We start from the raw sequence: 22,747 nt of genomic DNA, 5'->3' as shown, positions 1-22,747 counted from the left end.
AAATCTAGTCCTGGGGTTATTAGACAGAACTTTATAGTATTATTCAGCAATACAAAGTGTAGTTTTCTGCAAGTACAGGCTGCTGCATGGGAGTATCAATAAAAGACATTCCCAGAAGAGGGCAGTCAAAGGCACACAGCGATTTCCCACCTGAACCCAACACACAACTCCTCCTTTCCCTTTTAATTTATTTGATTTCCACACACTTTATTTTAATTATTAATTCCAGACATTAAAATGTCGATATTCACATACCTGTTCTAAAGTGATATGGTGTTATTGTTCTTTTCTCAGGAGGTGCACACATTCATTAATGAGAACCTGAACTGTGAAACAGTTTTCTTTGGCACAGTTTCTCACAACTGGGTCAATATATGTATTTTCCACTGTGGCTATCGCTGCAACATAACCTATAGTTGTGTCCAGGTAAACAAAATTTACTTGTAAATGTGTACCCAAATCTTAAATGCATTAAAAAAATTTAACACTTAACACATCTTAAAGATGCATTTTCATCTGAAAATATCACCCGGATCTGCAGTTCGACTCAGTTTTAGAGTGTTTTGCTTTGTTTAAGCTTATTGTTTTGATTTTGTGGTTGTGTCGCAGTACAAATCCACAGATAGTAGCACAGAGTCAGCTCCTTGCTTGTAAAGCATAATGAAACATTCTGCTTAACAGCCACAGCTAAAGAAAATGAGAGCAAATACTGGATTTACTTGGTCCACTGGCCAGAAACAAAATACTAGTTTTGCTTATTATCTGCTGGAACAGTTTGCTGACACGCTCATTTTACAAGGTGATAATGCGTCAGTGTTGCCCAGTTGCCAGAAACCAAGTAATGCAGCTTTAATGACTTGATCTTAAGGAATAATTCCAGTTTATTTCAACAGTTATTGTGTGTATTGTACCTCTATGGGTCAAGCTAACTTTGCACTCTACTTGTGTTGTGGTGATTCTGGGAAACGAAAAATGCATAAAACAGAGTGTATCAGGGCAAAAAGCTTGAGCTTTCTGTAGCTTTCCAGAAAACCTAATTTTTACTTGAATCATTTATTTGTTTCCAAGTCTGACTGAAACTCAGAAATTAGCCTTAGCACTGACGGAATCATCTTGAATATTCATCCACACAGACTGGTTTGTTTTTATTCACTCCATAAGTCCATAAAATACATAAAAAATCAGAATGAACAAGTGTCAGAAAAATTGACTAGATATTAACACTTTAAAAAAAAAAAAATCAACAAAATAATGTTCAAATGCGTCATCGTACCTGCAAAAAAAAAAAAAAGTCTACACACTTCACTGAGACATCCAGGTGACAGCATCAGACATTTAAGATATTAATCTTTTTTATTTAATTACTTTCTTCATCCTGCAAGAGAAGTTGTTTTTTGTGCAGCAGCTTGTTTGTAAGCTGGGGTCACAACGCAGACATGGTTTTAGGACCTTGTTCCTGACCAAACCATTCAACTGAACATCTACCACACATATGCTAATGTTTCATTTTTTATAAACTGTTTGAATTTATACATATATACATGAGCACTTAAAATTGGGGAACAACTTTATAGACATTCCATATAAGTTGACATGACTCTCACATGTAAACAAACCAGCAAAAGAATATGCAGCTTGTGGTAATGAAGTCAGCAGACTTGATACAGTTACAATCATTTATGTAGAAATCTTTTCTGAAAGTGTTTTTTTTTTTCCCTGATATAAGCTATTTGTGCTGCTAGTCAGCAACTAGCAAAATGACTGATCCAAACCGCTAATTTTCATGTTTATACATTTAGTCGGACTAAAAGCAGTTTAGTCAACATTTTCAGTTGTTCACGTTTAAATCATGGTAATTTGGTGACAGTTGGTAGAAACTACACACGACCCACAGAGACACAATAGACACATTAGCTGGAATGCAGTCAGCAGTTACCAAAATGGCTGCTCCAAACGGCTAATTTCGGCACTCGCTCTCAGTCAGGTTGATTAAAAGAAATGTAATGTAATGTCAAAATCATGTTTTTGTAAAGTGCTTTTTGCTCACATTGACAGTGTTTAATGTGACTGTTTGTCAGAATCTCTACAATGCAGATGGAGAGCGCAAAGTTACCATAGAGATGGGACACAGAGCAAGTTGAAATAAAACGTTAGCGATTGCTAATGCAGTTAGCAAGATGGCTGCTTCAAATGGTGTTTCCCCTCAGTCAGATTGACGAAACAAGTTTAATGTTAAAATCTTATTATTCTGCCAAGGAACGCGGCAGAGTTAGGTGACGATCGGTGTTGGTTTGTCTGTCTGTCCGTCTGTTTGTCTGTTAGCAACACTACTCAAAAACGGATTTGAATGAAATTTTTAGGGAAGGTTGGAAATGACAGAAGGACCAACTGATTAGATTTTGGCAGTGATACGGTTTATAGTCTGGATCCATGAATTGGTTAAAGATTTCTGTATCATTGTGAGATAGCGGCATGGCGTCACTGTATCTGTGACAAGAAGTGAACACTACGTCAGCTGTCTGCTAACGATCACATGATTGCGATCCTACTACAAATCGACCGCTGCAGACTTATCAGAACTTCTCCATCGGAAATGATGCAAGGAGCAACTGATTAAATTGTGGAGGAGTTTCCAAGTCCCATCAAGTCCCGCCGCCCGCTACATATTTAGGTCACGTGATTCGGTATCCATATATAACGTACACATGCATAACATGCTTGTGTTCAATGCAAGGTCATTTTGTTTGTGGATACATCTATATTAAATGGCCACATTTAATGCTGTCAGGATTTCTGATCATCAATAACCAATAAATAAATGCTGCATTTCTACAAAAAAATGCTGCATTTCTGACTATGCTATATGGGGGAATGAACAGCCTTGGCAGAGTACTGCGCTCTGAGTGCATTTCTTGTCTTTTTTCAAGTGCTTTTTGCCTCGATATGCAGTGTTTTGTGTGACTTTTTGTTTCTCTGAATCTCTACAATAGAGATTAACAGCATAGAGACTCAATAGATGTGTTCATGGGAAACACGGTAGACTGTAATGAAACTACTGTGAGAGCTAATATAGCTAGCAGTTAGGGAAATGATTGCTCCAAAGAGGCAGCTGTTTTCAGTGTATAGTCAGACTAAAAACAAACATTTTGACTGATTCATGTTCATTTCGTGGCAGTTTTAATAATGATCAAGAGGTGGAAACTACAAAGTTAGCATGGCCAATAAGACTCAATTAAGGGTTAGCAAAATGGCCGCTCCAAACAGCTAATTTCAGTGTTACTTTCCATCATATTGACAAAAAAGCATTAAAAAAGCATAATGTCAAAAATATTTTATTGGAAAATGCTTTTTGCCTCAAGAGACAATATTTTGTGTAACTTTTTGGTTTCCAAATCTCTGCAATGGAGGTGGAGAGCACAAACTTAGCATGAGCCCATAGAGACAACAGAAAGCAGATCCTTAAATTTTGACATTAAACGGATTTAAAACAATAAAATCTCCATATGAAGTGTTTTAAATGTAGAAATTCCCTCAAAGTGAAGCATATTTTATTCGTTCTTGTCGGTGTCAGAGTGACAGATTTTTTTCACCGGGAGTGTTTCGGTCACCGTGTGCGCGCGCCCACCGCCGCTCGCGCGCCCCGTTCCGTTCAAGCACACGGACGCATCCATGGAGAGCTCGTGCAGCCGCCCGCCGCCTCGCGCCTCCAAACGCCGCGTTTCAACATGACATAAGAGGACCGGAGCGGCACCGACACCACAGGCACGCAGGGCTCCAGCCGCTTCCCGCCCCGCTGCATCCCGGCGGCACCGACTCACAACTTTTTACTGCCCGTCCTGCACTTTTTCCTCCCACCGGGAGACCAGTCCGGTCGGTTTCGCTCTCTGGGAATTAACGGAGGTCGCTGTTTTTTGTTTTTTCCCCTCCTCCTACTACTTCGGGGATCCGCATGGATGTGGCAGCGGCAGAGGGGATGTCTCCGCCGGGTGTCCGACTCCGGAACGGAGCCGCGGAAGTGATGCCGAACCAGAAGAAGGTCAGAGCGCGGCGGAAAAGGCGAAAGGAGCTGGTTCTGGTCCAGATCTGCTGGTTCGGCGGCTTGCTGCTGCTCGTTAAGGGGGTTTCCTGCTTAGCGGAAAATTCAGGTGAGGATTGAAGCTCGGAGCTCCGGGGTGCCGGTGAGGGGAGCTGAAGTCCCGCAGCACGGAGCCCGTTTGTTCCGTTACTGTACATGTTTGTGTTTTTACCAGCTGTTTTATCCCCACAAAGACACGAACAGTCATTTAATACCGCAGCTGCACTGAGAAAACCTGCAAACACTTAGTGTGGCTCACCTCAGTCATGAAAACGCTGTCTTTATGTTAAATTAATCAGACTTAAAGTGAAATTTCAATAAAATAACATACAAGTAGAGGAATACTGATTTAAAAAAAAAAAAAAAAGTAAAACAGCTTAGAATTAAGGTAGTGGTTGTAAAATACGTAGAAAATGACTAGAAAAATGTGCAAGGTAGATTCACAACATGGACAAAAATGCAAATGTGGAAGCCAGCTAAGTGATATTTAAGCTTTTCTGCAAAAGGGAATTGAGGTTTTGCCTGAAAGAGTAGTGTTTATATCATTGATTAATCTCAAAGGCGTACAGTTAAAGGGAGCTTCCACCAGTTGAGGTGATAATGTTCCCCACTGGGTGTCAGAGGAACATGAAGGTGGCATACAGCAGCTGGAAATGGGTTTCATGAAGGTGATAATATCAAAATGTGTGGAAACCAAAGAGAAAATGTGCACAAATGGAAGTGAAGTAGGTTAATAGTGATTTAATATTAAATTAACTCTTTGTGCAAGAGCAAACAATATGGATTTTAAGTTTTGCTCTTTCTTCAGATGTTTTTCAGCTGTCCTAGACACTTTTCAGAAATCAGCATGATGCACCAAAATAAATGAATATTTGTATTGTTTACAGGCTCTCAATACAAAAGGGAATTTTTACCAGTTTGAGATGAAAATGCTGGGTGTCAGAGGAGTGTAAACGGGTCATACAGTGGCTTATAATTACTCTGAGATTTGAACTATAGAGGGCTGCAGTGAAATTACAGTAAAACTGTAGGTTATAGTATCCAAATATGTAGAAAATGAAGAGACGATTATGCAAATGGATAAAAAGATAAAGTCAAAATATGCTCAAATGTGCAAAAATGTAAATGTGAAAAGTAGAGTAACAGTAATTTAATGGTAAATTAACCCTAATGTTTAAAGTTAAACCATAGGGGGGAAAATGTTTTGTTTTGTTTTGCTATGTAAGTTTTACTTACTTCAGTTTTAGTAGACTTGGCTACTGTTCCCAAACATCTGCGTTAAAAAAAGTTTCCCCCACTTGGGTGTCAGAGGAGCATGAAGGTGTCATACAGTGGCCTATAATAAGAAGTCATGTGAGATTTAACTGCAGGAAACTATGGAGGACTGCAGTGAAATTCCATTTAAACAATATAGAGTTCGAAAAAGAGCAACACATATAGTTAGCAATATCAAAATCCACTGAAAGCAAATGGAAAACTGTGCAGACGTGAAAGATAGAATCATAATATGCACAAAGATGCAAAGATGGAAGCAGCTAAACAGTAATTTAACGGGAAATGAACCCTAGTACGCAAAGTTAAACCAAAGTGAGTTTAAGTTTGGCTCTTTCTTCACGTATTTTTCGGTAAACTTAGTAAGTGTTCATTTGAGAAAGTCAATATTAGCATAATGTGTTTTTTTAAAAAAAGTCTTTATATCACAGATTCATATCAAAACCAAACCATTAAAGGGAGTTCCCACCAGCCTGCGATAAAACGCTTCCTATTGGGTCATATGGTGGTCTCACACATTGTGAGGTAGAATCACAACATGCATTAATAAGCATAAATGAAATGGTGCAAAGCAGAGTAACAATAATTTAACCCTTTGTGCAAAAGCAACGTATAGGGATTTTAAGTTTTGCTCTGTTTTTGTTCAGTTATTTTTACGCAGCCAAGCCACTATTCCCAAGCATCAGCATAATATACCAAAAATGTGCATTTATATCATTAACAGACTCCCAATACATGCAATTAAAGGGAGTTTCCTCCAGTTTTACATGAAAATGCTTCCTACAGGGTGCCAGAGGAGCATGAAGGTGTCATACAGTAGCCTATAATTTGAATTCATGTGAGATCTTTCTGTAGGAAATTACGGAGGACAAACAATGCATAGTTCGACGAAGTGGAAATAAACAAGTGAAACAGAGCCTAAAATGCTAGGTAATAGTAATAAAATACACAGAAAGTGATTGGAAAAATGTGCAAACATGCAAAATAGTATCCCAATAGGCACAGAATTGCAAAAATAAAAGCATGCAAAGTAACAACAGTTTATTAGGAAATTAACCTTAATGTGCAAATCTGAGGTATATGGAAGTCAAGTTTTCCTCCATTTTTACAGATATTTACCACTAAACCAAGCAATTGTTCCCAAACATTAGCATAATAAACCAAAGCAGTGTGTGTTTATATCTTTAATAGGCCTCTAATACATACAGTTAAAGGAAATTTACTGAAGATGGGTGTCAGAGGAGCATGAAGGCGTCATGCAGTGTCCTATAATGTGAAATCATCTGAGATTTAACTGTGTGAAAACTATTGAGGCCTGCAGGAAGATTGCAATAAAACAATAGGCACTTAGAAAATGAGGGGGTTTACAGGTAAAACAGTAGGTTATAATGTCAAAATACACAGAAAGTAAATGGAAAAATGTGCAATGTAGAATCACAATATTCACTAAAGTGCAAAAATCTAAGCATGCAAAATAGATTATTTTCAGTTTGATGATAAATTAACCCTAATGTGCAAAGGTAAACGTTAGAAATTGAAGTTCTGCTCTCTTTCTTCAGTTATTTTACTGTAAAGTTAGCTGCTGTTCCCAAACATTAGCACAATATGCTCAAAAAGTGTGTGTTTACGTCAAAGATTCATGTGAAAAGAGAAAAACAGAACTTAAATTATAGGTGATAATACCAAAATACACAGAAAATGAACAGAAAAATATCACACTGTAGCCTATAGTGTGGGAATTCACCTGAGCTCTCTCTATGGGAAACTGTTCAGGGCTGCAGAGGGATGTTCAGGTGTTTTCGGTGCAGAACGTTGAAATCAGGGCATCGAGCCGCAGAGCGCAGGCTGACACCTCTCCAGGATACTCCAGGATACAGGAAGCATTTTTTTTAAACGCTGTACTGATACGTATGTTAAATAAGTGGAACTGCATCTTCATAAATACCTGCAGAAACAGCAAACATTTGCCCCACTTTGACTTGACGTCTACATCCGACTGTTCCCCCCCAACAACTTCCAAGTTGATATCTGAGTCAGCGTCAGCTAAAGCGAGACGTATTTATCACTTTCCACGGACAGAAGGTCTGCATGAATATTCATACGCTCATGGTTTGTGCATCATCAGTGAGACTCCCTCTCTCCTCCCCGCTGCGTATCCTGGATACGTGGAAATGCAACAGTGCTGCTCACAAATTAGAGACGAGCGCCGGGCGACACATTTAATGCATTTCCCTTGTCCCCATTGTGTTCTTGTTAACTCTTAATCAGCTCGCTGGAATATCAATTAAAGTTGATTATTTATGATGCGCCTAATGAAGTTCTGCTAAGTGGAGCGGGATGCTGTGGAACTTCCTCCTCATTAATCATTCCCACGCTCCTCTTCTTCTTGGAAGATAGCGAAAGATGGAAGCAGCGTTGCATCGCCAAACCTCACCACCACCACCATCACCACCATCACCACCGCTGCTGCTGCTGCTGTGTGGCGGCGTGGCCAAGGTGAAGCTAGGTGAGAAGTTCAGCTGTGCCCCGAGGACCACTGAATAACTGGGCTTTTTAATTCCATTTGAATCCCTCTCTCAGGCCAGACTTGTGGTTGGCAGGGTGGAAAGGGCAGCGAGCTCCTGCTGGGCTCTGTGAAGTATGAAATGAATTCATTGGTGTTGCTGCTTTCTTGAAGAATGTGCAGATGTAGCCACAGTGGGAGCCCCACTTTGTGTGCCGTTTGTTTTGGAAAATCATGAAATTCCCCTTCAATGTATGAATATGGGGGGAGGGAGTGGAGATAGATAGGGAGGGAACACACCAAACTGACACATCTGTGCAGCGCTCCTCCAGCTGTTTACCACCGCGGCATTACATAAAGAATCAAACTTTAATGTGACAAGGAAGACGAGCCGGGACATTAAAAATAAAACAAATCGCTGGACACGCACCGTACTACCTACAACATCCCTGCAAAGCAAACTGGATAAAAACACGCAGTGAGGATCCAAAACTCTGAGGCTTTCGTGCAAACCTGGAAATGATCAGAAAGTTTGAGGATTTAGAAACATTTTAGAGGCTCTAACATGTAAACTGAAAAAGAAATATTAGAGATTCTGCACTTCTGAGGCTGATTATTGGCATTATTTCCTTGTACTAGCGTTCAGATGACACTCAGCTGGATTTAATTGACTCATCAGACATTTGTTCAACTAAATCAACCTTCAGACACTGTTTACCTGTGAGAAATATGACTTTATCTGAAGTTTCCAGTAGAACTTTGCTCAGACCTACAGCGAAACAAGCTGCTGGGAAGATCCAATTCTGGAGAGGTTTGGACACTGCAGAGAATCAATGGAGAATTTTTTTTCTTCAGAGACCTGCTTCACACTCTGGTTTACATCTTTGTGGAGAAGATTCACGCTGCAGCAGGATAATGAGCCCAAACCATGCAGCTCGACTGCTGCTGTCTTTAAAGCCAAAGGAGGAGATACTCTGACATTCATGCACAGTTTTCACTAAAGCTGTTTAGCTGCTGTGATCATTTGTGAAGAAAAATGCTGTATGTATCTCAAAACAAATGCAAAACAGAAGAATCTTCACTAGGGGCACCAGATTTTTGGACCCCACTGTGTAAAGGAACCAAAAAGGTCCAGTTAGCGCTGAATGGTGACTGTTTCTTTGCTCCTTGAGAAGCCTGTCTGAAAACAAATGACTTATACAGTAAGTCATTCCAATAAAGAGTCAGTTTGTATTCAGACTGTTGATGTCTTTGGTCAGTTTCAACCAGAATGTGCGTTTTAGTGTGAAAAAATCAGATAGTTGTCACTGAAGGCTTTGTTTGACTCAAGAGGATTTTGGTCTGTTCAAGAGGAAAGTTTACAATCATGACAGAAACATGGTGACATCTCTGTTGTCTGAAGCTGAGTTTGTTCCTTGAAATAGCATCTCCCAGCGGTTGAAACAAAGGTTTGACAAGAAAAAATTACATGTATCTCTAAACGGAAGGATTACCTGATCAAATTTTAAGGTCAGGTGTGAAGATCACTTTTTCAAAAATGCATGATAGAGTGTTTTCCTTGGCAGTGGACTTCCTGCAGAGAGGATGTTTTAGTGCACCTCAACAAAAACAAAAGAAAAATCACCAGCACCAAAATAAGAAGAACGGAGAATAAAAATTGCAGTTACATTTTTAACCAGTTCTGTTAATTAAGGTTCAATTTGCTCAAGCGTAATAGCCATTGTTGTTTAAAAAATGGCCTGAAATAAGAAGAAAATCTATTTATTTCTGCAAAATACAGTAACGCAGACTTAATGCCTGTACTGTACAGTGATTGATCTTCTTTTATGTTGTACATATAACACCCAAAAGGCCCATTTTGCACTAGCCCAGTGCATTTAAAGCTGCATTGCTAATACTGGTGTTGACTAACTTACAGTCTTCTTCTGTCCTGTATTTTCTGGTGCTTTGCTAGGACTCACACATTATCTTAATGCTTGATGGTGGATGTGCCTGGAGTTTGGGAAATATCAGTTCTGGTGCAATTGTTGCTGCTTGAAAAGTTGAACTTTTCTCAACTTTCCATTGGAAGCGACAGACCCACACTTCAGTAACGTATGATATCCCCCCGTTCAAAGTGAACGACAAGCGAGATGGTTGGGGCCATCTAAAATACATACATGAGTCCTGCCTTGCTGTGTTACTGCATCCTCGTGTGCGTTAGATGAACAAAATGAGGACCAACCTCATAAAACATTGCTTCATAACAGTGTTCCAACCCACATTTACAAATTAAACATTCAGAATATGACATGACATGGAAGTAGGGAGCTAATGTCAGTCTCCTGCTGAAAACACATCTACCTAGACCTCACTTTGCAAAATCAACATTTTGCCCTTGTTTTTATGTTTCGTTTGTTTGTTTGTTTGTTTGTTTTTTGCAGCTTTCCAATGCCCTTCCTTTTGGGCTCATAGTGCCTGCGTATGTTCAAATCCACTTGATTTGTTTTGCAGCACTGTTTTGCCACAACTTCACTTACTTGCAGCTGTTGTTTACAGTATAGCATTCTGTGATGTGACTCAAACTGACATCACACAGTTTGACACACATAGAGACCAGCAGTACACATGCAGTGCAACATGCAATCAGCTTGCAGAGTCACCTTTTACTTGTTCTCTGTAACATCACTCAGTAATCACATGGGGCAGCTTCACAAAGGTGTAGGTTTTAATTTTAAGCATCAAAAGCTTAATTTTCTGAATTTTTGTGATTTTATTTGCGCAGGTTTGTGCAGTTTATCAGTTTATGGTGAAAATGTCTTTATAATCTTGAAGGAAAACACAAGGATTATGTGTATGAAACAAATATAGGTGTAGGTTTCATCTGAATACTGCAGGCAAGACATTAAAGTTGCCCCAGGAAATATTTATTGTCTGCATTCTGGTGAATCATTTTGCATCAGTTTCTGACTTTTCTGCATCCCTTTGTGGTGGAAACATCCTTATTTACATGATAGAAAACACAAAATTCAGTCATCTGATGTGTCCCTGTTCGAAGGATCATTTTGTTTATTAGCAACGTCATAGTGGTTTGTTTCCTTCATGTAGTTACTAGGGGTGGACTAATGCTTCCCCCCCAGAAATCTATGCATGTGTGATGAATTAATAAACAATCAGAATATGACATAACATGACACTAGATAACCAGTGTAATTCTACTGCTAAAAACACATCTGCAGCTACATGAAATTTTGAACATCAAAAATGTAATTTTCTATGTCTTTAGTTTCTTCCTTGCATCAGTTTATAGTGGAAATGTCTTTATTTATGTGAAGGAAAATGCAAAATTCAGGCACTTGGTGACAATTAAAAATATGATGGATTATGTATGGATCCAGTTATGTTTTCTGCAAAGGGTACAGTCATTGTATGAGCTCCTAATTCATACTCTGAGAGTAAAAAACAGCCCACTGTTGAAGAAAATGACCTTCCCCCCTGTCGGAGGCATTGTTTTAGTAACGTCATAGCGACTTTTAAAGTTTGCTTCTTTCATGTTGTTATTCTGGGTGGACAGATGCTCCCCCCAGAAATCTACGTATGTGCATCCAATTGAAAAATCAGAACATGACATGGAAATAAAATGAAAATAGACAATGTAGTTCATGGCAGTTTTTAAAGTCTTCTCTCATGCTATGTTTTGAAGTTACAAACGCCACTAAAATCCACGCCTGTGAATCCAGATGTTGTAACTGCACTGAGACATTCTCCGATTCTCTTGTTTTCTGTGACAAACCAGGTTTCGACGTCTCTGGCCACAGCAGCGAGCAGCAGCAGCAGGAGAGCTGGGCAGGAAGGAGGCTGCTGCAGGAGATGGACAACAGCAGCCTGGAGGAGCTGGAGAGCGAGGAGGAGCCTAAGAACTGCACTGCTCCAGGTAGGACGGAGATAAGATGAAAGAAAGAGGACACCCGAGCATCCTTCCCCTCCCTGATGGGAAAAATAAGGAGCCAAAGTGGGGAACAAATCATCCTCACCCCACATGTGCTGTCTCTCCTTTCTGGTTCCCTCCTGTTTTGTCCTCCCGATGTGGGATAACCCAGTTTGTGAGGTCAGATGATTTCCCAGCAGCCGCTGACATTCTGGCTGCCTCAGCGGTTTTCACACTCTGCCTCCATCACATTTTTTAAAGGATCCTGCAGGTTTCATTCTCACTCCTTCCCTGTCTCGCACTAAAAAAATCTCTCTTCATCTCTGCTTCCTCTTTGTCTCCATCACGTTTTTTCCCCCTCTCCACCGCCTCTCAGAAATAATATCTCTGTTTCCATGGCGAGCTTTTGTCTTGTGTTTGATGCGCACATGATTGCTTTGTTTGTAAAGTTTTACATCATTCAATCCTGTTAAAGGAGATCAGCCACTTGTGGTTGACTTTCAGATTTAAAACCGTTGCTTCTCGCGTGGATTCTCAGCTATTTTCAGAAGCAGATGGAAGGAGATGCGATGCTCGTCGCTGTTATGAGTGATGTGGAGGGAGGTGACATTTGTCTCTTTTACTTTGAGCTTGGCCTTCCCTCCGAGGGAGTGGCCGTCCTCTCGCGAGCTCATTAAGCAAAATGGCCATCATCAATCTCTTTCCTCACCCTCCCAAGGTCGCTGCTGTCATCTATAAAGGGAGCTCAGGTCAAAGTTGAACTCATTCTCTTCCTCCTGCTTATTATACAGTAGCTGCTCTTTCCTCCACTCGCTGCTAATTTTAAAGCACAAACCCCGGCGGCTTCAACCCCCACTAGCCTCCTGAGGACAGCAGGGTTTTTGCTAAATAACCTCTATTTTCTGAAAGTCTTGGCCCGCTCTGGTGATTTCTGCTTGTAGGAGACACATAAAACGTACTCTGGTGGGGTCTTATTAAGTCATCCTTCATTTGAACCTTGAGAGCAAAGTATAATTTTCTTTAATAAAGGATTTGTAAGGGAAGGAAGCATGAGCAGTTGGTATGAAGTGTTTAGGGTACATCAGAAACCTGTTTAACCTATTAATAGGCAAGAGATAGTGAAAAACAAAGGTTTAAACAGCATAGAATCTGTTCATATACGTTCCTTCAGTGCCAGTGCAGGTAGTAGTGTTCCCTTTATGATGCAAGGTTAACGTGGAATATTCCAACGTCATGCGTGAGACTGCAGTTTGTGTTCCAGCTCACACCTGCTGTAATGTTCTCTCATTAATATAATCCTAACCAGACCTTATGAGGTGAGATTAAAAAGTTCTGTGCGTGCAAAAAGCAAAAACTGTACTTGATTTATATTCTAAGTAGTCTCCTTGTGCAATGCTGCTCTGCTCTCAGTGTTCCTGCAACGGCTGTAGTGGTACCTGGAAATCCCACTGAGGTAAAATCAAAAAAGGCTACATAAATCAAAAACTGTACCTGGTTTAGATTTACAGTAGTCTCCTAGTATAGCGATACTCTGCTCCCCAGTGCTCCTGCAACACTTGCAATAATCCCTGGAAGGTTGTTCTGTAAAGCACAATCTGAGACACCTTCAACTGGAATTTCATTTTGGGGAACATGAAGAAGTCCCAGACAGACCAAACCTGAAAGACGAATTCATGGTGCACATGCATATGAATGTTGAAGGCAATGACATGTGTGCTCCTGGTTGCGCTCCTGACTTGACACGTCATCTCCACTGAAGATTTGGTCTCTGGGTTGTAGCCGTAGTCACTGGTGATTGTCCTCGACGTGAAAGTTGAGCCAGTTTGACGGTCCGTGGTTAAATCACAAATGCACACTTGCAAAATGTTCATAACTTCCACGGAGCGTTTCAATTTGTGGCAGGAGCACTGGGAGCAGTGTAAAAAATTATAGTGGCCAACTTAAATCAGGTAGAGTTTTTGCTTTAGTGTTGGAAGTCCTAGGTCACATTTCACAAAGAGGAGCTTCAGCAAGACAGGTGTAGCAAACGCAGTGTTGGTATTACTGATAGGAATAATAGTCAAGCGTACGACAAGAGTGTCCAGCCATGCTAACGGCTGCTAACACGTCATGCCACACATTCGAATCTGATGCTTCTTTCTGTTTTTACAGTTTTGGTGCTGGTGATGGTGCCATTTTGGCCAATTTTTCAATGACACGTAGAATAAAGTCGACATGTGGAATAGATTCGTTATTGTTTCTGACAGAACTGCATGTCTTACTTGAATATCTGATTATTCTTTTTGTTCATATAGTTTCTGGCTCTGATGATTGGTGTAATTTATGTTTAACTGGTGGGTTTTGTGGTTCAGAGGGTTCGCTTCTCTCACCTGGCTAAGGATGTGATCGACTAGCTGTGCGTGATTATGTTGTAGTTTTGTATTTGCCGGATGAGGAAGCATCCCCAACATGAGCTCTGTGTTCTGGTTGGATGCTGCACGACACACTGATTGTTGCCTGAAATTTAGAGTCCTGCTGATTGAAAGTCGAGTCAGAGAGCAAGAGAGGTCGTCTTTTGCTAATTTTTCCCCTCACAGCAATGAATGACACAAGCCATCACACCCGTCATTATGTCTTCCCCCATGATTTTAATTGTGAGGATCCTGCTGCTTCTGTTGATTTCAGATGCTTGTTCATTCCCCCCTCTCTGTCATTTTGCAGTCAAGAGATAAAGAAGAGAAAGCTTAGGTAGCAACTGGGGTTGGGATTCATTTGTCACTTTCATTGATTATTCTCTTGCCTTCTGTTCTTTTACAAAATATCAGAGGTTTTACTGCCGAGAAAAGATGTATTTGTGTGTTTGTGTGCAGCAAATACAAGCAATCTTCTAAAAAAAAAATTGCCTGTCCACCAGGCTATTGAACATGAGTTGTTCATTTTCGTGACTCTGCTGCACAAACATCCAAGGCCACGTCTGACTTGGACACCTCATGCTTTCAGTGGAAAAAGACAAAAATTCATTACCTCTGAAGATACCTGAGCAGTGGGGAGATTCTATTGCTTTTTACCACAAAACCTGCCCGGGGCGTTTGGAAGGTTTGTCATTTTAAAAAAAATTGCCAAAATTCCACAATTTATCAGAACAAGAAACTGTAAAGACAGAAGGAATTGTTGGGATTTCCGTTGAACTTTCTGGCAATCCTAGTGTTTGGTAATCAGATTCCAACAAGTGATTTAATGATTATTTCCAAATATGGAGGAGACATGTATTGAAACAAATAAGTAAAGTATTATAGTCATATATATATATATATATATATATATATATATATATATATATATATATATATATATGAAAATAAAATTGTAAACACATTTGTTAAACTGTTATTTTCCTGTTTTTCCCTGTTTTGTTAAATTACAGATGTGATCTTCTAAAATAAAAGGAAAAAGTTTACTTGTTAATGTAAAAAGAAAAACAGGCCACAACTATAGTTAATGTCCACATTAAAAATCTGTATTTTTACAAATAGCAATTTGGGTTTTTTGTAATGTGGGACTGTAAAATGACAGTTTTACAGTCCCACAGTCCCACTATATTTATCAGTCTGCTGATAAATATAGTTATTTTACAGATATTTTTCATTACTTTCTCTGTTTTTTGCAGTTTTTGAAAGTTTTGGTCACCATTTTTACACATTTTTTTTGACACTGTTGCTGCCAGATTTTCACATCGTCTTTTACAGAATCTTTTTTTACGGTGGATTTCTCGCGATTGTTGTTATCATTTAGGTGCAGGTCTTTATATTGCAGTGTAAAAAGCGCCAACAGTGGGGAGAAAAGTGCCCAGAGACTGGAGTTCCGAGGGTTAACACAGGCTCACACTTTTTCCTCCTTTTATGTCAGTTTCATACAAACACTCGCGTCTCCTCAGTCTTTCTTTCAGCGTATTTGCAAACACAGGTGTAAATGTACCAGCAGCAGCAGCAGCAGCAGATCTGTGTACAGTAGCGTTGATTCGACAGATACTCTGGGTCTCCCGACCACGTGACGCTTCTCTGCAGGGGTCTTTTCCCAGAGGCTGTCCTCCTCCGTTATTAAAGATCCTCTCCGCTCGGCTCGGCTTCGACGCAACACTCCATTTTAGGAACGGAGGCTGCTATGACTTAATCAGGGCTTCCCTGTGAGAAATGTGGAGTGTGTTGGCGCATGCGTGAGGCTGCACCCTTCGGAGCAGTATTGATTAATGCAAGGGTGCTTTCTGCAGCCAGTACGAGTGTGTGTTTGCTCAGTGTGTTCATACATGTTTGCTCACGCTCAGTTCTCTTCACATGGGAAACCTCAGGGCTCCTCCCCACGTACCGGACGCCATAATGCAGCCGATAAATGAATCAAATCAGTAAAATACGATCTCTCCTTTGATACCCCAAGAACAGCGCTCCAATAATCAAATGCAAAAACTGACCCGGAGAGAGCATCTGCAATGATTCCCTCTGAGAAATCAATTCCACCTCACTACGATTAGCTTTGAGTGGGCTGCTGCCGCCACACAAACACACTGTATTAACAGTTGCACATGGTGGCAAAGTTCTTTCATAATTGCCAAACGTGCAGATCGGCAAAGTCATCTTGTCTTGTTATTGCAGGAGCGGGAGCTCGGAGCTCAGCGGAATAAGACCAATCCATCACTGCAATTAGCTGACTGCAGTCAGAATCTCCAACACTTTGCCTCCCGCTGACTCTCTGCTGCTTCTCCCAAACACAACATTTGTCCAGCGTTATGCTTCATTTGTCTCCAGCTGTGTCCCTTTATTTTCCTGTCAATTGTCAGTGTCCCACCCCGACTCTCCGATCTCTTCTCACATTCGGAAGAGATGCTTCCCAGCTCCCCTGCTGAATTATAGAGCTCTGGTTGTGTGCCAGTAGCAGAAGTGGCTTGACATACCTTTAAAGATTCATCCTGCTGCTGCTGTGACTGTGAGCGATGCTGAGGCTGTTTCCGGAGAACATCCTTCTTTACTGCCACTTTCCTGAGAGTTTGAGACAACACAGTGTTTCTGTGAGCAGCGTGCACAGAATACAGTTAAACTACTTACTTTACTGCTTTGACATTTTATATCTTCGTTCGACAATAAAGAGCTCACAGGGAATTAAAAGACCTGCAACAAAGTCCTGGAATTAAATCTGGATGTTGTAATTACAGGGTTTTAAACCCCGAGGACACCCTTTGATTTTTACTAGAACCCAACCAACAGTGGATGTTTTGAAGCTGATTCTAATGCAGACACCGAGTATAGGGAGTAAAAACATCTAACATGCATGTATCCACCAATATTCTCTCTGAATTCACTGTATGCCTGAGTTATATTGAACAGAGAAAATTATGAAACTATTACAAACTATTAACCTTCTGAACCCCAACAACACAAAAGCAGCTTTAAAAGGTCTTTAAAAATCACCTAAATTATACAATTTAAGCATAAACTGTAAAATACAGAGACTTGTGAGATTATTCTTAATCAAATCTCAATTTACAATTAAGATATTTCATCATAATTGCTTCATTCTTCCTGTGTTGTTTAAAAATTCATGAAAAATATGATTTTTGAACAGTAGAATCACAAACAGCTTCACAGTTGTGCCAAGGTTAGACATGTAGAATAAAGTGTAAAATGTTTTGACGGAATATGACAGTTTTAAAGTTTCCTGACTGCATGACATGTCACAGATAATTAGTTTGTAAATTGTCAGAAAGTTTGTGGCTTTTTGTGATTTTCTAACTATCGCATCAGTTTTGGGTGGTGGTGGGAAATAACACTTCTGCAGCCGAGAGAGTATGTTGTAAACACTCTGCTGACTGTAGCATCGCATTAACATGTTTTTTTACAATTAAAATAAATACAAATGATAATGAGTAAAAAGTGCAGACAGTGTAAATATGTTCACCATCCTTTGATGTAGTTCTGTGTCAGCAAACTCCATATATGAAAAGATTTTCTGTTCAGAGCTGAGCTGGAACTCCTGCTGAGCTAATGTGGGTTCAAGCTGCAGCTTCAGTCACTCCCATGAAAAGACTCCAGAACTAAAACGCTTATTGACATCAGAGCTACCTGCAATTTAGTGGAAGGAGTGATTGAGTGATTTTTTAACCTGGAGACGCTTTAAACGGGCGTAAAGTTAAAATGCTCTTGACACAAGTCACTTAAATCGCTTTTCTCATTCATCTGACCTGAATGCAGCCATTTTTTTCCCAGAGAGATGAGTCACGAAGGAGGTGAGCGTTATATTCAATAGACTGAACCCAGCCAGCTCCAGAGGAAGCTGTGCCGCCGGTGTTGCCATGGCGACGGGCACTGTTTAACAGTGAGTCATGCTGAAAAGGGCCAGGGTTGCGCCCAAAACTTCGCCCCACGAGTTTGGTCGCACTGATTGATCTCTGGATGCGGTTGGTTTAGAAACCAGAGGATTCTTGGTTGAGGACTGACCTCGGCCATTATTCTCAGATGACGCCTTCATCTTGTGTTCGTCTGTCTTTTGTCAGCTTTGTTTGTGCACTTACTTTCTTTAGCACTGGCTCCACACAGCTCACATTATCACACATTCCCATCTGGAGGCTGCTGAGGAGCTGCGATCAAGGAATCCACCTGACAACACAAAGAGCTGATAAAACACAGCAGCTTGGGGTTATTTTGTGACATGGGGAAAATTTTAAGTGTGTGCCAGTGGAGGACTGAGACCAGGACACAGGGCGTTTTTGAAATAAAACAGGAAATAAACTACCGACAAAACCAATGACAATGACAGATGTATGCCATTTCTTTAGGAATTAATGTAGATTTTTACAATAATGTCATGCAAAATTTTGGTTTCCTGTTATCCCATGTGGGCCGGAGACCTTCACAAGTCCAAAAATTCACCCCTAAACCCAAAAAAGAACATTTTCCTCATAGTGGGCTCATTTTTCACTGCAATATAAAGTCCTTCACTTCTATGAAAACAGCACAGTCATTGCTAGAAGTAACAAATATATGCAATAAATCATAAAAAATAAAGACAAAATCTTTGAATATGTATTTTACAAAAAATGTAAAAACTGGAATTAAAATGTACAATATTTTTCCAAGTGCCCACAGGTGTTACCAATACTAGAAATAAAATTGGTGGCTTTACATACTAGAGATATTTCACTCTTTACTATTACACTACTGTTTACACAGCCTGCAGTTCAGCTGAAAGGCCCCTGAATTTTTGTCACGCTACTATTGGTCGCAGCTGAGTCACCAAAAATTTTAAATATTTGCTGGAGAGTGCAGAATTTTTACTTTTTTTTTTTAACACAGTCCAGTGAAGAACAGTTATTTTGTGGCATTTTTTTAAATACCCAAATAATTACAGGATTTTCCTATATTGCAGGTTAGTTTCTGTCAGTACTGATACAACAGACACTTATGGATAAATATGATCATTTGATATATTTGTACGTGACTGAACTGGGTGGGTTAGTTATTTCCCATCTTGTACTTTTTTATCCTGTGATCAGTGCAGTCACGAAATGACATTTAACTCATTAGAAAGACGAACTTTTGATGCTGCTCCGCTCCTCATTCTACCTGCTTCATAATAACCCTCCGTTTATACTTCAGAAAAATGAAAATCTGTCCTCCTGACATCATCAGATGGAGGCTCCACCACCATAAAAAGCTCGGATGATCGAGCTTTAAATAGACGCCCAGTTTAGCTGAACCTGTTTGAAAATGAAGGTCTGTCGTGCGCTTTGTGTGCACATAGAGATTACTGCCAACATTTCTGGTGCGCTTGTCTTTGTTTTTACCTCCAAGTACAGTTGGTTAGATAGTCAGGCTGAGCTTGTGCACAACCTGTCTCATGTTTCAGTTACTCAGCAGTTACTCTGTTATAGCGACACTCAAGTTTTAACCCTCCTGTTGTCCTCATTTACGGGCACCAAAAAATATTGTTTCCTTGTCTGAAAAAAATCCAAAAATTCAGCAAAAAAAATTCCCCAAATTTCTGAAAATTTGCAAAACCTTCAGGAAGAAAATTCCAGCAGTTCGTTTAAAGTTTCCCTTAAAAGTTTTATTTTTTTTTAAAAAAATCCCTCAAATTTGGCAAGAAAATTCTTATAAATGCTTTCAAGAAATGAGTAAAAATCTTTTAAAAAAAATCCTAAAAATGTAAGTGATTACATATATATCAGTAAAACTTCTAATATTTTCTTTAAGAACATTTTTAACATTTCTTTTTTCCACCAAAAAATGTTCAAAGATTTCCCAAAAATGTTGAAAATGTGGACATCAGAAGTTTCACTGTGAAAATAGCTTTTTTCCCCACATTTTCAAACTTTAAAACGGGTCAATTTTGACTCGCAGGACGACATGAGGGTTAATATAGTCCAGGTTTTATAGAACAATTCCTGATTACCCTGAATGTGTCGTGTTTACAAAACTGCGTATATTGGGGAGAAAAATTGTTTCCTCCTGTTTATTTATTTATTTATTTGCTGATGTCTTTCTGTTCAGCGTGTGTTGGTGCTGCAAAGGTTGCACCAAACCAGATATTCAGTAAATAAAATGACTTTTTCCTGGTTGTAGCAGCTTTTACTGAGCATATGGAGAGCTCAGAGTTCGATGAGTTCATGTCGTGGAGGTGAAACAGCATCTCCAGGATGTTTATTCGAGCTGCCGTTTTATTAGTTGTAGTTTTACAGCTGGATTCCTCTCACCTGTGTCCACATGGAGTCATTTTTTCCACACATTTTGAGTCATCTCTTCAAGTTTCGAGTCATTGTAGAACATTTTTGAGTAATTGCACGTATTTTTGGAGTAATTTGGGAAAAATGTAAGTAATTGTGGGTAGTTTTTTTAACTTACTTGGAACAGGTTTCAAGTAATTTTATCAATTTTTTAAGTCATTTTAGACAGACGTTGAGAAAAGACAATTTTTGATTCATTTTGGACATTTTTTTGAGTCCAAAGTCATTAATTGTGGTTCCACAGCTGCATTCCTCTCATCCATCGATACATGGATATTTTTCCAGTCATTTTCATATTTTTTGTCATCTACGACAAGTTTTGAGTCATTCTGGACAGTTTTAAACTCATTTTCAACAAGATTTGAATCATTCTGAATAATTTTTGAGGAAATTGGATATTTCCTCAGTTATTTTGGATGAGTCAGTAGTTGTAGTTCCACAGCTGTGATTCCTTTCATCCATGAATACGTGAAGAGATGAACAGGTTTTATTTGGACTATTTTATAAGTATTTAGGACATTTTTTTTTTTAAATTCTGAGTAATTATGGATGAGTTTAAGTAATCTTAGTCACATGTCATTATGGACAAAGTTCAGTCAGTTTTGGACCATTTCTGAGTCATTTTGGATAAAGTCAGATTAGTCTTGACAAGTTTGAAGTCATTATGGAAAATCTTTGGAAAACAAATCTTTTATCACTTGGAACAAATTCTTAGTAATTTTGGATATATTTTAACAATTTTAGACAAACTTTAAGTCATTTGGACATGTCAGTAGTTGTAGTTCCACAGCTGGACTCCTCTCTTCATGGATACATGGAGATTTTCTGCCATCAACAGGTTTTCTCCTCAGTTGGTAGCAGAGCAGTGAACAGAAACGTCACCAGTTTACTGAGAGATGTTGTCTTTCAGAACGTCCTGCTGTCTTTCTGCCTCCATCCTCAGAGTTCATCTTAATTGAATTCCTCAGCTGTTGACAGACAATATTGCAGTCATTCTGGACAAATTTCAAGTCATTCTAAAAAAAAACTTTAAGTCTTTGGTGAACAGTTTTTAACTCAAGTTGATCAAGTTTCATGTCATTTTATATATATTTTAGTCATTTTGGACAAATTTGAGTCATTTTGTTTAAGGTTGCTTGACCAAAACGTATTCAAAATATAAGTAATTTTGCGCTAAGTCTGAGTTGTCTTTGCAACTTTTATGTCATTCTTCAAAACTTCAGTGTCATCACGGCCAGTCACCCAATTACTCAAAACAAGTTTTAAGTCATGAAGAAAATTTCAATCTTTTTGAACAATTTTGTAATCATTACTGGCAAATTCTGAGTAATTTTGGGCTAATTTTGTGTCATTTTCTCTCTGTTTTAAGACATTTTGGACACATTTTGAATCATTTTGAACAGACTTCAGTAATTCTTGACAAGCTTGGTATCATTTTGGACAAATTTTCAGTAATTTTGTTATAAAATTTTGAGTCATTTTGGACAAATTCTGAGTTACCGCATTTTTAGTCATTCTGGAATTTTTTTGCATCGTTATAGACAGTTTTTAACTTAATTTGAAGACATTTCAAGTCATTTTGGACACATTTTGTAATTGTGAGCAAATTCTTTGACAGATTGTGATTCCTTTTGAACAAGTTACTATTTGTAGCTCTTATTTTGTGCAACTCCTTATTTCCCTGAATCTCTACAATGGAGGTTGAAAGCGTTAAGTTAGCATACAGCCCCAACAAACATATTCATTGGAAACACACCATAGTTGATATAAAAAGTAGAATAATCCCATAAATGCAATGTTGAACTGTTTGATCGCTCAGCAGTAGCTTTTCAGGGATGATTTCCTCCCTTCATTACTTCAAACCAGATTTTCCTCAGTTCTCTGTTAACCCACAATCCATCTTCTCCAGCCTCTAACTGCTGCCTCAGCTGTGTGTTCATAAATATTCTACATAATTCTATTCTTATGCATGTTGCATGTGATTACCCAAACAGTTTCTCACACAAACGTGTAGTCCAGTAAATCCGGAGTCATAAACTGGTGAGTGATGTGTTGCACTCAAACCAGGCAGAAAGTGATTCGTTGCCGCTTTTCTGAGCTGGATTCATGATACATGTGTACGTGTGCATGTGTGCGCACGTGTGTGTTTGTTCAGGCATGGGGTGTGCGTGCTAGAATATAGCACGACGAAGGGCAAAAAAGCGGGAGTCCTTAAATGTCACACATTACTCAGCACGGTAA

At 39.3% G+C, this 22,747-nt stretch overlaps 1 protein-coding gene across 1 annotated transcript in view; it reads left to right on the top strand.

Annotated features, from left to right (window-relative positions):
* The first annotated feature begins 3,633 nt into the window (after positions 1 to 3,633).
* Positions 3,634 to 22,747, top strand: part of LOC111583468 (sodium/potassium/calcium exchanger 3-like) — a 67,234-nt gene continuing 48,120 nt past the window's right edge. Inside the window, exons 1-2 of the mRNA XM_055009886.1 lie at positions 3,634 to 4,145; positions 11,626 to 11,763. Of these exons, the coding sequence (XP_054865861.1) occupies positions 3,950 to 4,145; positions 11,626 to 11,763 (334 nt within the window). The 5' untranslated portion in view covers positions 3,634 to 3,949. The remainder of the gene's footprint in view (positions 4,146 to 11,625; positions 11,764 to 22,747) is intronic.

Source organism: Amphiprion ocellaris, chromosome 4, assembly GCF_022539595.1.
Source record: "Amphiprion ocellaris isolate individual 3 ecotype Okinawa chromosome 4, ASM2253959v1, whole genome shotgun sequence".
Taxonomy (NCBI): Eukaryota; Metazoa; Chordata; class Actinopteri; family Pomacentridae; genus Amphiprion; species Amphiprion ocellaris.
The sequence above is the reverse complement of the archived record's forward strand: the minus strand, read 5'-3'. Positions and strand labels throughout refer to the sequence as shown.